At 40.5% G+C, this 14726-nt stretch overlaps 1 protein-coding gene across 1 annotated transcript in view; it reads right to left on the bottom strand.

The window, feature by feature from the left end:
- The window catches only part of THSD7A (thrombospondin type 1 domain containing 7A), a 352561-nt gene that overhangs the window by 12472 nt on the left and 325363 nt on the right, over positions 1-14726 (bottom strand). The window contains exons 22-25 of the mRNA XM_026649434.1: positions 13190-13335; positions 10976-11150; positions 7761-7934; positions 779-874 (exon numbers count right to left, since the gene is read on the bottom strand). Coding sequence (XP_026505219.1) covers positions 779-874; positions 7761-7934; positions 10976-11150; positions 13190-13335 — 591 coding nt within the window. The remainder of the gene's footprint in view (positions 1-778; positions 875-7760; positions 7935-10975; positions 11151-13189; positions 13336-14726) is intronic.

The following is a 14726-nucleotide window of genomic DNA, read 5'->3' as shown; positions in this document are numbered from 1 at the left end:
TAGTTTAAAAAATTAAGACTAAGTAAAGCTCTGAATCTGATGTACCCACAAAGAAAACAGACTACATTTTTCTTCAAGTCAGAGACCTCAGAACGTTCCTTAATTTACCCTTTTGTACCTGGCTATTACACCACAAATAGCAAAATACACAGTAATGTTTCTCATACTACTTTAGCACCTTGGTGCAAAAAAATGAATTAAACTCATTAATTTAACTCACGGGCCTTATGTCAGATTCTTATTATGTGAACATCTTATAGACCATGAAGCTGTCTTTCTCCCTCTGTGCATGCATGCATATGTATATATATTAAACACACACATATATATTGCATGCATACATGCTATACATATTTGTATTAAAAGATCTTTGTGTAATATGGAAACCATTGAGATTTGAAATCCTAAAGCTGGTGGAGGATAAACATTTTAGACAAGTAGAATGTAAAATAGTCAGTCTGCAATGAGGAAGATATTATTTTATAGTTACCCTCTAGCAATAGGTTTTGCATAGTGTCATCAGTCGAGTTTTGGAAAAAGGGTTTTCAAGTACTTCCAGCCATGGAATAATATGATGATTTGAAATAAAACTTTGCCAAATAAAGATCATAAAATAGTAATAATACTGAATTTTTAGTTACTCTTTATTGTTACTGGAAAATATAATATCTGATAATTATTTGCAAATCCTTTTACAAGAGCAGCAATGTCTCCACTCCTTTTTATTCTTTCATGGCCTGATTGAGTTCTATGTAAGAAAAATAAAAATAATAGTTACCTGTAACATTTAATCCATCCGATCTTTGGCACCATACTGTCCGAGAAGACCCCTTCCATGGGCTAGCCATCCACTTGTATTCGTGACACTGACCATCTGAATGTAAAATATGACACTAACAGAAATACTGTACAAATCCCCGGGAAAATGCAGTGTTACTTAGTGTTGACAGACATGTCTACCAGCAGATTAGACATGTAAATAAAACTACAATCCAGGGGAAAAAAAACTGTTTTGTTATATGCAAATCTTATTTTTATGCAGTTTTGGAGACAGTTCAAATAAAACATGTATGATTTTGCTTGCCCACTAAGGGTGACATTTATATTGTTTCTAAACTTGCAGCACCCACCAGTAGTAGTGATAGAAATCAAATAACTATTAGGACTCCATCAGTCATTTCAGGTTCTATCCTTCAATGTGCTCAGCACTCTGGCCCTGATCCAGCTAAGCTCTTAAGAATGTGATTAACTCTAGTGCTCTCATTTGTACATGTCTATGGAGCGATAAGAAGTTGCACTCTTACTCTAATGAGGTTGATAGGTTACTCCTGAAAAAGATGGTTTTATGGTTTAGGCATTGGAGTAGAGCTGGGCCAATAAAGGAAGGTTTACTTACCTTACGGTAACTAAGTTCTTCAAGATGTGTGATGCCTATGGGTATTCACTGGGGGTGCACATGCGCTCAATGCAGCTGAGACCAAAACATTCTTCAATAGCAAAAAGAACGAAGAGTACTTGTGGCACCTTAGAGACTAACACATTTATTTGGGCATAAGCTTTCGTGAGCTTATGCCCAAATAAATTTGTTAGTCTCTAAGGTGCCACAAGTACTCTTCGTTCTTTTTGTCAATACAGACTAACACGGCTACTGCTCTTCAATAGTAGTGTCTGTTGGTCTATGCCTGCACCCTTATACCTCCTGGTGCTCTGAACTGAGGGCATAAGGGGCATTGTGGACTGGCCATCCCTTTAGTCCCTACTCTACTCTACCACAAACAACGTGAGGATGTGAGCAGAAGGGAAGGAGGGTGGGTCGTGGAATACCCATAGGGACCACACGTCTTGAAGAACTCCAGTTACTATAGGGTAAGTAACCGCTCTTTGGTCCCTATGGATATTCACTGTGGGTGACTCTCAAGCAGTGCTCATTGAGGAGGAGGGTGCAAGGAAATGTTCTGCACCACAGATCACTGGATCACTGAATCAAAAGAAACACCCTCTGCAGAAGCCTGAACCAGGGTATAATGCTTAGTGAAAGTGTGAATGGAGCCCCAAGTCACTGCCCTGCAGATCTCGTAGAAATGCCAACAAGGCAGCTTGGGCTATGGTTGAATGAATCCTGAAAATCTGAGGTGGAGGGGCATCAATAAGTTCATAGTAAAGGAGGACACAACTGGAAATCCATTTAGAGAGGTTTGGGAAGAGGTTGCTTTCCTCCTCATTTTCTCAGATATGGAGATGAAGAACCTCAGAGGCTCCCAAAAGGGCCTAGTCCGGTGCAAGTAGAAGGCTAGAACCCTGTATACATCCAGGGAGTGTTGCTGCTTGTCCTTCCTGTTATTATAGGCTTTGGGTAGAAGATTAGGCAGGTGATCTATTTGGTTCAGGTGAAGTTAAGAAGGAACCTTTGTGATGAAATTGAGATGCAACCTCAAGAATACTTTATGCCTATGAAATACCATGTAAGGAAGATTTGCCATAAAGGACCCAAGCTCACCCACTCTCCTAGTAGAGATGATTACAGTTAGGAAGGCAACTTTCATAGACAAGTGTAGGAGGGAGCAAGAGGCCAAGGGATCGAATGGCAGGTTCACAAGAGCTGATATCACCAAGTTCAGGTCCCAGATAGGAGCAAGTTTTAATAGCGGTGGAGGATGAAAGACATTAATAGCTGAAAAATGTACATGCAGTGAACTGATGGACAGGCCCAATTTCTTAAAGAGAGAAGACAGCACAGGATAAGAGGGACCCCAGACTCCTCGTGGAGGTAAGTGATGCTGCTGACACAAAATGGAGAATTGCTTCCATTTGGCAATCCATGTAGAGTTTTCTGATACTATTAAGGATGAACTAGACCTTGTGAACACAATCTCTCTAAATTCATTGTCCATCCAGAAACCAGGCTACGAGATGGTGGGACACCAAGTTGGGATGAATGGTCCTGTCTCTATTCTGAGACAGGAGACCCGGATGTGCTACTCCCCCACCCTCATTTCTGGAAACGCAGAGCTGCTCAGCTTGGAGGCTGTGTCTGGGGCTCCACTGACTCTGCAGCTGAATGCAGTACTACCAATAGGGTAATCTGATGCTGGATGCACCAATTCCAGGTTGATTGTATCCCTGCAGAGTGGGGCAAATTTTGCTTCCCCTTATTTAAGTAGTAAACTAGTCACAATGTCCGACCTGATCCAGAAGTGCATGGACTGGATGAAGGAAAACAATATCTTGCATGCTTTGTGCATTTCCCAAACTTCAAGAAGACTGATATGTAGCGTAGACTCTTGTGGAGTCTAGAAACCCTGAGCTGTATGGTTCTCCACATGTGCTCTCCATCCCATTAGGGAGGCATCCATAATGAGTATTTCTGTGGGCAATGCAGGAATAAAGGCAACCCTACATAGACATTGTCCTTGGTTTCCCACCAGGTGAGTGACATCAGGACACTCTGAGGAAGCGCGACTTGTTTGTCCAGGAAGTTCCTGCTCAGAGCATAGATCATCCATTAACCGTGCCTGGAAGCACCACATGCAAAACCTTGTGAAGGGGGTCACGTAGGTGCATGAGGCCATATGGCTTAGCGGGACCAGGCAGAACCCGTCAGCTAGCTGGGGGCTTAGTCAAAGTTGGGTGATGAAGTCCCACATTGGAAAGAATCTGTCCTGAGGTAAGCTAACTTTGGGTGTAATCATGTTCAGATTTGTGCCAATAAATTCTAAAACTTGTGTGGGTTTAAACTGGACTTTTTTGGATTTACCTGAAGTCCCAAGCAGTGAAAGAGGCTGAGTAAAGAGGTAACTGCTGCCTGCACTTCCTGATACAACTGCCCCATGAGGAGCCAATTGTCCAGGTAGGAAATATTGGGCTGCCTCATTGACACAGGTATGCATGGACAGTACCTTTGTAAAAACCCTCAGGGCTGTCAAGAGATCAAAGGGAAGCACTCTGTATTGGAAGTGCTTTAGGCCCATCGTAACCCACAGGAGTATCCTGTGCACTGGGTGAAGGTCTATATGAAAATAGGCATCCTTCACAATGAGAGGTGCACCAGGCAACTTCATTTAGGGAAGGGATTATTAGGGCCAATATAATTATCCTGTATCTTGAATGGTGAATGAAGACATTTAGCTGTCTGAGGATGGGTTTCCAGTCCTCCTCCTTTTGGGGGATGAAGAAATATTTGGAGTAAAAGCCCTTCCCCTTGTGTTGGGGGCGGGGTACAGGCTTCATTGCTCCTACCTGGATTAGGGAGTCCACCTTCTGTCTGAGAATCCCCTGAGAACAGATGGGAAGGGAGGTTTGGAGAAGGAGCAACAAGGAATTTTATTGGATAGCTGGTTCAAGATGATGTCTGAGACCCATTTGTCTGGTGTGATATACTGCCAACATTGGGAGGAAACAGGCCAGGTGGACACTGAAGTGGGGTTGGTACAGAGAGTGATGGTGCTCAAGTGTCCCATCCAAATGTCTTATTGGTGGGTGGATAGGACTGAAGAGGGTATGGTGGGGGTGCTGTTTGTCTTCTATGCTGCACCCACTGGTGCCTCTTAGGAGTCTTGGGGCTCATCTACACTGGCAAGTTTTGTCGCCAAAAACTGCCTTTTGGCAACAAAACAGCAAGAGCGTACACACTACAATGGGACTTTTGTCGCGAAAAATGCCCAGTTTTAGCGACCAAACACTTCCACCCCTACGAGAGACTTTTGTCTTTTCTCCTCCCTTTATTGTCAACAAAGAGCCAGTGTAGACACTGCTGATTGTTTTGTCGACAGAACTGGCTTCCGTCAGTATCCCACAATGCCTGCCCTGATCACTCTGCTCAGTGTTTTGAGCTCTGCTGCCCTGCAATGCCTGCCCAGCTCCGGGAAATATCTGTGTGCTGCTCCGTTTGGGGAACAAAGAGAAAATCATTGGAATGCTCCTGTTCTGCCCTGCACAAGGAACGCAGCAGCAGGCAGACTGCTGCTGCGGGGTGGGGGGGTGGGGGGAGGAGGAGAGGACAGACTGCTGTGATGCTTTGCGATTCCTCAGCATGGAGAGCTCACAGAGCTATTCATGATGCTGCTCTCGGCAGCTGAGGGGGCTGTGGGAGAACTCGGAGAGAATCCCAAGATGCACAGCGATCAGCTCTTCCTTCCCACAACACTGCACTGTGGGATACATACCCACGGTGCATTGCTCACCCTGTCGATGACGGTGTCCCCAATGCGGACATGATCTGTCAACAGAGGGAGCAAGCGTGAACACCCTTTGGCGATTATTGTTTTGTCAACTTCTGGATGTAAACATAAGTTTTGTCAACAAAACTTGGTAGTGTAGACAAGCCCTCATAGGCTTTCTAATGATAAAAAGCTAAGGGGTCAGATAGTACCTATGAGGAAATGCCCTACACTATTTCCTACAGGGTGCCAAGGTGTATATCCTGATGAGCAGAATTTCGCAGCAGAGTCCTTGAAGCAGTGATCTGTTTTCTCACTAAACAGGTTATTGCCCTCAAAGAGGATGGTATACAGGTGTCCGTTGCTAGGATTGGATCCAAAAGGATTGGTGCAAATTGCCAAGTCCTGAAGAAGGGCAGATCAAGACCAATGTTCCCTCTAATTTTTTCCATCCATGTGCGGAATAAATTTTGTTATGTGCACCGAGGTATGTGCGGATGTGCGCCATCAGTCGAAACAAAAAACCTAGATATAAGATATATTTTTTAAAAGTTATCATAGGGATAATTACTCCATACAGGACGGGTTAGGCATTTTAGAACTCACTACTCAAAGAATTAAATTTAAGTGTAAGAGAAATAAAGATTATTAAATGTATAGACCAGTCAAAACACTAAAATAACAACACTTTGAAAGAATAAAATTACAGAGAATATATGGGCATTGCAGGAAGTACCAAGAAAAAACAACAACAATAGTACATGTATGTGTTGGGAGGTGAGTGTGAAAGAGGGAGAGAGAGACAGTGTATGTGTGTGTTGGCTACTAGGGAAAGCCGTGCGCTGTCTCTTTAAGACACTCACTGAAAGCTCTTCTGCTCTGTTGTCTCCCCTCCCCGGCTCTGTGGAGATAGGGTACAGAGGCAGGGGGGAGAGTCCTTTTCTTAGAAAACTTATGGGGCAATTTGTTCTTCTTTTTCTGACTGTGTTTATCGTTACCCTTATCATGCCCCCATTTAATCAAATTGTTGGCCTTGCTGGAAGAGTCCTAGCTAGAGAGTGCCAGCTTTGGAGAGATGCCACCTGGAGGCTCAGGCCGGTGAGATGAGGAGCAGAGTGGTCCAGGATCAGATTGGGGCCTCAGGGAAAGCTCAATTAAATGTCTGTGGAATCTGAACTCCTGAGACTGCCTAGTAGAAGGGGGTAAGGAGCAGCAGATATCACACTTCAGAGGAATGTATGATTCCCCAAGGTAATACAGGCAGCTCTCATGAGTGTCACTAACTGGGAAGACCAGGGGACAGCACAAACAGGATTTGAAGCCTGGTATCTTGGGCATGCTAGGTTCCTCCCTGAAAGTGGAGGAACAAGGCAGGAAATCCCCCCAAACTCCAAACTATCTGTCTAGACCAACTAAAGCAAACTATCTACAAAAAACTATTTACAAAGTCGAAGTCTGAGTGGGACCACTGGAAAGGCTATGGACAAAATGGGTTCTGTCCCAGACAGCAAACAGTAAACTGGTCAGGTGATTGGTCCATGCTGCTCCTTATACCCTCAGCGTAGACCAGTTTAGAGTAGGGTGCTGGCATGGACCAACAGACACTGCTTTTGAAGAATCTTCTGGTCTCATGGAGAGCATGCATACCCACAGCATGTAAGCATAGGGACCAGTACTCTAACAAAATCTGATCTTTCGGTACTTTGTGAGTTTCGAAAAGTAAAAAAAAAAAAAAAAAAAAAATTAAACAAAACATTTAGTTCAACACAAAACAAATCCTTTTGCTTTCAAGCTTTTTTAATTTTTATAAAATTGGAGGAAATTTTGGTATGAAAAATTGTTTTGGCTTGAAAAATCAAACATTTCATTTCAAAAGTGTTGAAATGTTTGGCCAATTCAGAAGAATTCATGAAATGCTTCAGCTGACCTGAATCTCCATTTTTTGTCAGAAAGCTTAATTAAAAAAAAATCACCCAGCTCTACTCAGCAGATTTGGGCGGAAACCCCACCTCTGCCACAGATTTCCTGTGTGACCCTGGACATGTCACTTAATCTTTCAATTCCTCTTTCTGTCTCCATTACTCATCTGTAATACTTCCTTTCTCTCTCCTTTGTCTGTTTTGTCTATTTAGATTGACAGCTCTTTGGGCAGGGAATGACTCTTGCTATGAATGGGAACAGCACCAAGCACAGTTAGGACCCACTGGTGTTATTGACAGATAATTAATAAAATAAATAATAGTACAAAGAGAATGAGAGAATATAGTGAATTTTGGTTTTGTCACTTCTGTTAAACATTGAGGCAGAAATACTACTGGTTAATAAGTTTTGCTATAAATGAAAGTCAATTATTGATGAAAAAAAATTAAAGACATTTTGAAAAAAAATTACCATGAAATTTAAGAATTGACTCTAGAATTAAAATATAATGGGAGATTGGCATAGATTTGTGAAGTTTTTGGATGATATTACAAAGCAGCTGTCTATGCAATTATTAATATTTGCAACATTTTTCAACCTCACAACCAAAATTTGGCCAAGAAAAAGTCTTATTCATCTTACATTAAAATAGTGGTCACCTATTTTCTGTGTTTTGATACTCACCGTTACATGATCTTGTTTCCAAAGCCTGTTCTGGACAGAGGTGTTGGTTCTCTAATTCCTGAATGATCACTGCCCGGGATCGGACTTGTATCCCTCCAAAACCAAGATCTTCTCCATTAACACAGGTCAGCTGACAAAGGCTCCATTCTGACCACTCTTTCAAGTAACAATCACCTGTTCAACAACAATGATGTAACAAAGCTGAAGAGTTGATACAAGGGGAGTTCTGAATACTACCTGTAAAGGCCATAGAAAGTTCTGATCCAAATAATACCTTTTAACTCTGCCTCATTAATTAGTAAAGAACATTTCTCCTTTTAGACCCATACTTACCTTCATCCTATGAAAATATAGGTGACAGAACACCTGCTTATTTTAATTTCTGTACAAAAGAAATTATTCTTCAAGGAAATTGAAGCGTTACAAAACCCTATTTATGCCGAAGCATTCCAAGCAACTGTAGCATTTCCATAGCTTTACTAAGTTGCTCTCATTTTCAGTCTCTGACAAAAACTGCATTCAATGTTTGGCTTTTCACAAGTGGAAAGGCACTCTATGTTGTGCTCCAATCTAATTTTCCACATTATCTTCATGATAAACTTCACTTTCTATAAGCTTAAAAGAAGCCAATGTATATATAGCCAGTTGGAAAGTAAAGGTTAATTCTTGCTCATTCTGCTCACTTGTAGTAAACAGGTCATTATTATTTAAATGTATTAGGGAAGTAGACTGGAAAAACCTCTTACTGCGGGAACATTTCTTGTCAGAAATGAGATTGGCACAGGTGATTTAAAATATCTTCTCTAAGTTCTATGATGGTAGGAATCTACACTGTATTATCCTAAGGTTCAAGACTCAGGAATAAAATCACACTAACAAACATTAATTCTCACAACAGCCTAGTGAATATTTTAAGGAAGTCTGAAGCATGGTGTAAAGACAGTTTTGCTAATTTTGCTGTGTAAAAGATATCTAGAAAATTAAAACACAAAAAGACTCATAAATTAGCCTCTTTAGCTTTAATTATTTCAGCAAAAAGACCATTAAAATTCATGTTACCTTACATTATGCTGACAACAAATATAATAAGCACCATGTTGACCGGATGCCTAATTAATGAAGGAATTTTATTTGCTGACATTAAGAAATTGTGTAAAGAAATGAATTATTGAAGAACTGATGTATGTACAATAGGAGAGCAGGAAGTGAATTTTGGAAAACAGAGTGTATCATTAGCACATCCCCACAGGGTAGTTATTGTCCTTGGCTAAATGTGAGGTTGCTCAAACAAAGGTCATTGCTCAGCAAAATGTAAAGGCTGGGCAATGAACAGCTATGTTTCTTAAATTTAACTAACAAAATCAATCAATTACAAAATGGAGTATCTTATACCACTTTTTTAATTTTTAGTCTTCTGATTTTCTATTAGAAAGCGGAACTGTGTGTTGACAGTTCACAATTTGTTAATTAAAATATTTATTAAATTTGGGGAAACCGTAGCTGTGTCTACTCTGTATTGACATTAACGAGACTTGTAGTCAGACTCGTGATGTCCTTGGTCAAAATCTCTTCCTTTCACATTACTGAGTGGAGTGCTCTATATCAGTGGTTCTCAAGCTTTCCAGACTACTGTGCCCCATTCAGGAGTCTGATTTGCCTTGCGTACTACAAGTTTCACCCCACTTAAAAACTCAGGCTTTGGCTTCAGCCCTATGCAGTAGGGCTTGGGTCCCAGCTTTTTGCCCTGAGCCCCAGTGAGTCTAATGCTAGTCCTGGTGACCCCATTAAAATGAACTTGCCCACAGTTTGGGAACTGCAGATATAGTATATAGATCAATATAAACAAGTCATTGTCTGTATGAAATTTTAGTTTGCACTGACTTTGCTAGTGCTTTTTATGTAGCCTGTTGTAAAACTAGGCAAATATCTAGAGTTGGTGTACCCCCTGAAAGACCTCTGCGTACCCCCAGGGCTACACATACCCCTGGTTGAGAACAATTGCTCTATATCAGCTGTCTGCTTGCTCTCATTCAAGTGAATGGGACTTTTGCTCATGGTTTCAAACTCATAGTTTGTGAAGTGGTGCAGGATTCTTTGGGACGGAAAGTGTTATGTCAATGAAATACCTAATTGCACTTTTAGATGAGTGCAAAATGTAGACACACCTTTTATAACTCAAACAGATCAACAGATTTCTAGAAAATTGCACCTTTGGACTGTTGCTAAGACACATTAAATTTCAGTCTAAAAGGAATGGGTTTGAAAGAGTTGTGAAGGAAGGAAAATACAGGCTTGGTATGGAATGGCTAGTTGTGATGAGACTTGCTTTGGCAGAGAAAACAGGAACACTATATCTGAAATTTCTTGGGGACGGAAGGAGCTAATCAATACTTCCAATAATACAGCACTAATTACTTTATTAACAACAGCTACCCCTCCCCCCATTTGGAACGTACAGACAGGTTTTTAATTTTCAGCAAAACCTTTGCAGTTCATCTTTAACAGCTGTTATGGTCTCCTCTTCTTAATCCTTCTTAGTATGAGGGTCACAGATCTGACAAACCACAACAGCACCTTTAGATACAGTCTGTTGGGTCAATGTGAGTGTCATGCATTTGTTGCTAGTGGAGGGACTAAGAATGATATTTTCTAAGGAAAACACTCCTTGGCCCCCAGTGTGACCTTATTTAAACCAGCACTAAACCTCCTTGGTCTATTTCCTCAATTCCATTAAAAACAATCAAAAGTATTAGACCCTGATTCAGTTTAATTAAAAAAGCTGTTCACATGCTTAAAACGAACATTTAAACACCAAACCCTCTATTTTTTGGACAGTCTATTATTTAAATATCCATGAAATGGATACTTCTCATATTCAAATTAACACTTTGTTTCTTGTGTGGTAAAGTAACATTTATGATTTTTATGCCAATTGTTCAAAAGTAAAATTCCTACTGGAGTAATCTATGCCAAACATTATTTTTAAAACATTTGTAAATGCATGTATTGCTTTCCCTAGTAACCGTTTTATTAGTATCACAAAGTACAGTCACTCTTGTGAAACTACTGATGAAAAGTAATTCCTTCCATTCAATAGGTGAATGTGGTAAAGACTTCACAGCCTGTGGCTAATCATCTTTTTTCTTTGTACTGAAGGCCATCTCAGGTTGACCAATCTTGAAATGCAACAACATATATCTGAACAAGTTTGTTACCTGGACAAGGAAGGGTGCAGGTTTCCTCAAGTACCATCTTCTTATTGCCATCAATAACAGGCTCAATTTCTCCACAGAATTCCTCATCTACTATTTTGCCAACATCTTCAGTGGATCCATCATAGACCACACATGAAATGTTCCTGACTCTTGTCCCCTCTCCACACTGAGCATCCTGGAAAGGGAGGGGATACACAAATGTTGGAGAGAAAAAAAGAGGCTTCAATGGCTCAGTCAAAGCTGATCTAACTTTCTAATTATTGTTACTTTATTTTATGCTGATGGCTTGGAAAATAAAACCAATTTAGGTCCTGTAGCATTCAATGCTTCAGACCGGGAAAGACATCTAGTCACTTCTGTATGGAAGCACAGTGGATGTCATTAAAAGAATAATCAGTATTTGCCCAATTATTTCAATTGAAATAATAACAACAACAATTAATCATAATTAATTAATTATTATTATTATTTAAAGCAGCAGTCCCCTACAAGGAATAACCTCCAGCAGAATGACTTATTCACACACAACAAAATGAAATTAACCAGCGAGTAAATCAAAACAAGATAAAAATACCTTATCTCATTGGGACAAAATACACCCATGTTCACACCCTATACACTGCTGTAGTATGCTTTGTACAAGGTATGCCTTGTGTGGTATCATCTGAAAACTCATAATTTGCTGAGCAGTAATATCATGGCATAATGCATGAAGCAGCTTTATGTATAAATTTATACATTTCCCCTGTATGATGTTAAAATACATATTCAGACTCACAAAGCACCAAAGTGGTCAAACAGACCTGTCTTGAACAAAGGAGTGTATGCTTGTCTTCATTTGCATTTAAGCAGTAAACAGAGTAATCAAGCAGAAAGGGGGATGGGAAAAATATACAGCTCACACAGGTGAAAAAGCCCAGCAGGGAACATCTTTCCTTCAGCAGACTGCCTGTCTCCTGGTTCTCAGCTGGAAATGGTTTTCAATGAGGGACTAAAGAACAATAAAAAGAAGGGGCAAACACCCCAAGACCCACCCCCCTCCCTGCCCACCTCATTCTCTGCACCTGAGATGACAAAGGAAACAGCCATCAGACTCTGAGGAAGGGATCCTGACCTGAACAGTTTAATCAGTAATGCTGCTAGAAGCATGTGGTGAGAAACTTTGCTTGAATTGAATACAGTTTAAGTTAGGCACTAGAAAGCGTTTTATCTTCATTCTTCTTGAAGCCATTTCTGACTTTTATCCCTCATTAATTTGTACTCACTTAAAATCTCTCTCTTTCTAATTAATAAACTTGTTTTATTATTTTATATAATCCAATGTGTTTAATTTAAACTGTCTGGGTAACTCTATTTGAGATAACAGACTAGTGTATATTATTCCCTTAAAGGAATAATGGACGCCGTATATTTGGACTGTGCAGGAGAGGGCTGGGCAGCACAAGACACACATTTCTGGGGGAAAAATTGCGACAGAGCATGTTGGGGTCATCCTGCAGTATAACAAAGGGGTTAAAAGCCAAGTGTAATCCAAGTGTGGCTGGCAGGTTGCACTTACACTTAGACACACTGGGTGTGGCCTGCATGCTGGAAGGCTGTTCGTGAGCGGCCCAGGTGGGAGTTACTTCAGCAAGACATTACAAGACACCCAAGGTTGCAGGCAGGGGTGACAGAGGCTCCCACTTCTGGTCTGGATTGTACCCCGGCATGTCAAACTCACCCACAAAACCCCCATCAGTGCCCTCCCCAACTCCCAGCAAGAAGACAACAACAATCATTCAAACTATTTCAGGGGAGCAAGTGCCAGAGACACAGTGCCTTCACAGACAATGCTCTGCTGGTTCCCTTCTTTTTAGGACCAGGGAGCTAAAATCTGAGCATTTATATTGACTAAAATTGTGGCAGTATCATAAGTGAAAACCCTTTCTGGACAGAGCACTCTCTCAGATAGGCTGCTGTCAAACCATTTAAGTTACCACAGAGTTATATCTCAGATACCAGAGTTTTACTCTATACTTAGAATAGGAATAACTAGGGAAAACTGTGGTCCCGGTTGGCATATATGGTGTCCAATGGCAACCACTTCATTATGCTCCTGAATTGAAAGATTTGAATAAAATGGCTAAAACATTTTGTACATTATATATGTGCATATCACAAATATCCCTGGATGCAGTGAACAGAATAATTGCAGATCTCCATTGCAGCTTTTACCTCAACTTTGCATTCAGCCCAATGGCCATACTGCCATCGATAACAAGGTTTTACCGGGCAGGGTTTGAATTGCTCTATCTGAGATGGACAAGGTCTTCCATCGCCCTGGAAAGGCTGATTTACTGTCCTTCTTCGTATCATCTTTCCTTTAAAAGAGAGAAAGGGAGAGAAAGCAACTTTGAGGTGGTCATATATATTGCCTCATCAAGATGGTTCTGTTTCAGTCTGTGACAAGCTTTATGTTAGCAATATTCTTACCTAATACAGTGGACTGCACAGCAGACCTGCTGTGACCTGTTTGATGTGTGGATTGTAAATTCTCTGAGACATGCATTTTCTTTTTTCTTATTTGTGTGTACTGTGCCTAGCACAATGAGATCCTTGATGAAAGAATCAAGTTGCTACTATAATATAAATAAATAATACTTTTCTAGTTGAGACGCCTGGGGAAAAAACAGGTGCCCTTTCCTGATCTGGTATTTTGTTCTTGGCATCCCTGTTGAGAGATGAACTTTTGTTTCTCCACTGTTCTGGAGTTGTGCTGCTAGGAGGGAATGATATGGGTATCTAATCCACAAAATTTTCCTTGTATTAAATTTAGAAACGTATCAGATTCACAAGATGCTGGTTGTCTAAATTCAGAGAGCAGAGGGAGCTTGCCACTTATCTTCTTTGTCTCCCTGGGCTTTATTATAATGGAGAATTTTCAAGGGACAGAGGATATTTCACCCTGACCTAAAGAAAATTAAAATATAATAGGTTTAACTGACATTAATCTTCTGTTCAACTGAGGGTGACACGCTACCCCAGCCTGTTTGAGGACTAGATTCTATTTCAAGCAGTTATATAATGGAACGAAGAAGAGATTTTGTATTTAGTCATCCTTTTGGGTGATTCTGTTTCTTTCCTCTTAGGTGAATATCAGACTATTAGATTTTATTTCTGAGACAGATGATACAGTGAAGCCACAAGAGCTTTTTTACGTGCAATGTAGTGCTGGGTAGTAGCCCCTCTATAGATAGGGATTTCCAAAGAGTTCCATTAAACCCACATTTTCGTGGGGTTTTAACTTCAATGCGAATAAATACATGCACTGAGCCAAAATGTGTCGGACTATAAAAACAAGTAAATAACAACCAAGCAAAAAGAGCACAAAATTAAAAATTAAGTATCCAATATATTCAGATTTATAATGTGCTGCAATGCATTACACTGACCTACCTTCATAACCTCACAGGATTGAATGGGCCACCCCCATTCACCTATCTGTCTATTTTTAATTAAATTTGTTACTATGAATTTGGAATTAAGTACCCTTAACTATCGAGAGACAAATCCTGCTTTCAGAGTAACTGGACTATGCTATGAACTTTAGCAAACCTCCCCACCCAGGCCACAAAATGGGAACAGAGCTGCATAACTAGGTTTCTTTGGAAAATGCCAATTTGTCAGAATGAAATGCTTAGTCAAATCTAGTACAAATTAAATGAAACTAGGGCTGTCAATCGTTTAAAAAAATTAATCGCAATTAAACTTG

This window comes from Terrapene carolina, unplaced genomic scaffold, assembly GCF_002925995.2.
Source record: "Terrapene carolina triunguis isolate 2854851 unplaced genomic scaffold, T_m_triunguis-2.0 Scaffold84, whole genome shotgun sequence".
NCBI classification, from domain to species: Eukaryota; Metazoa; Chordata; order Testudines; family Emydidae; genus Terrapene; species Terrapene triunguis.
Note: the sequence above shows the minus strand (reverse complement) of the source record. Positions and strands in the feature narration are given on the sequence as shown.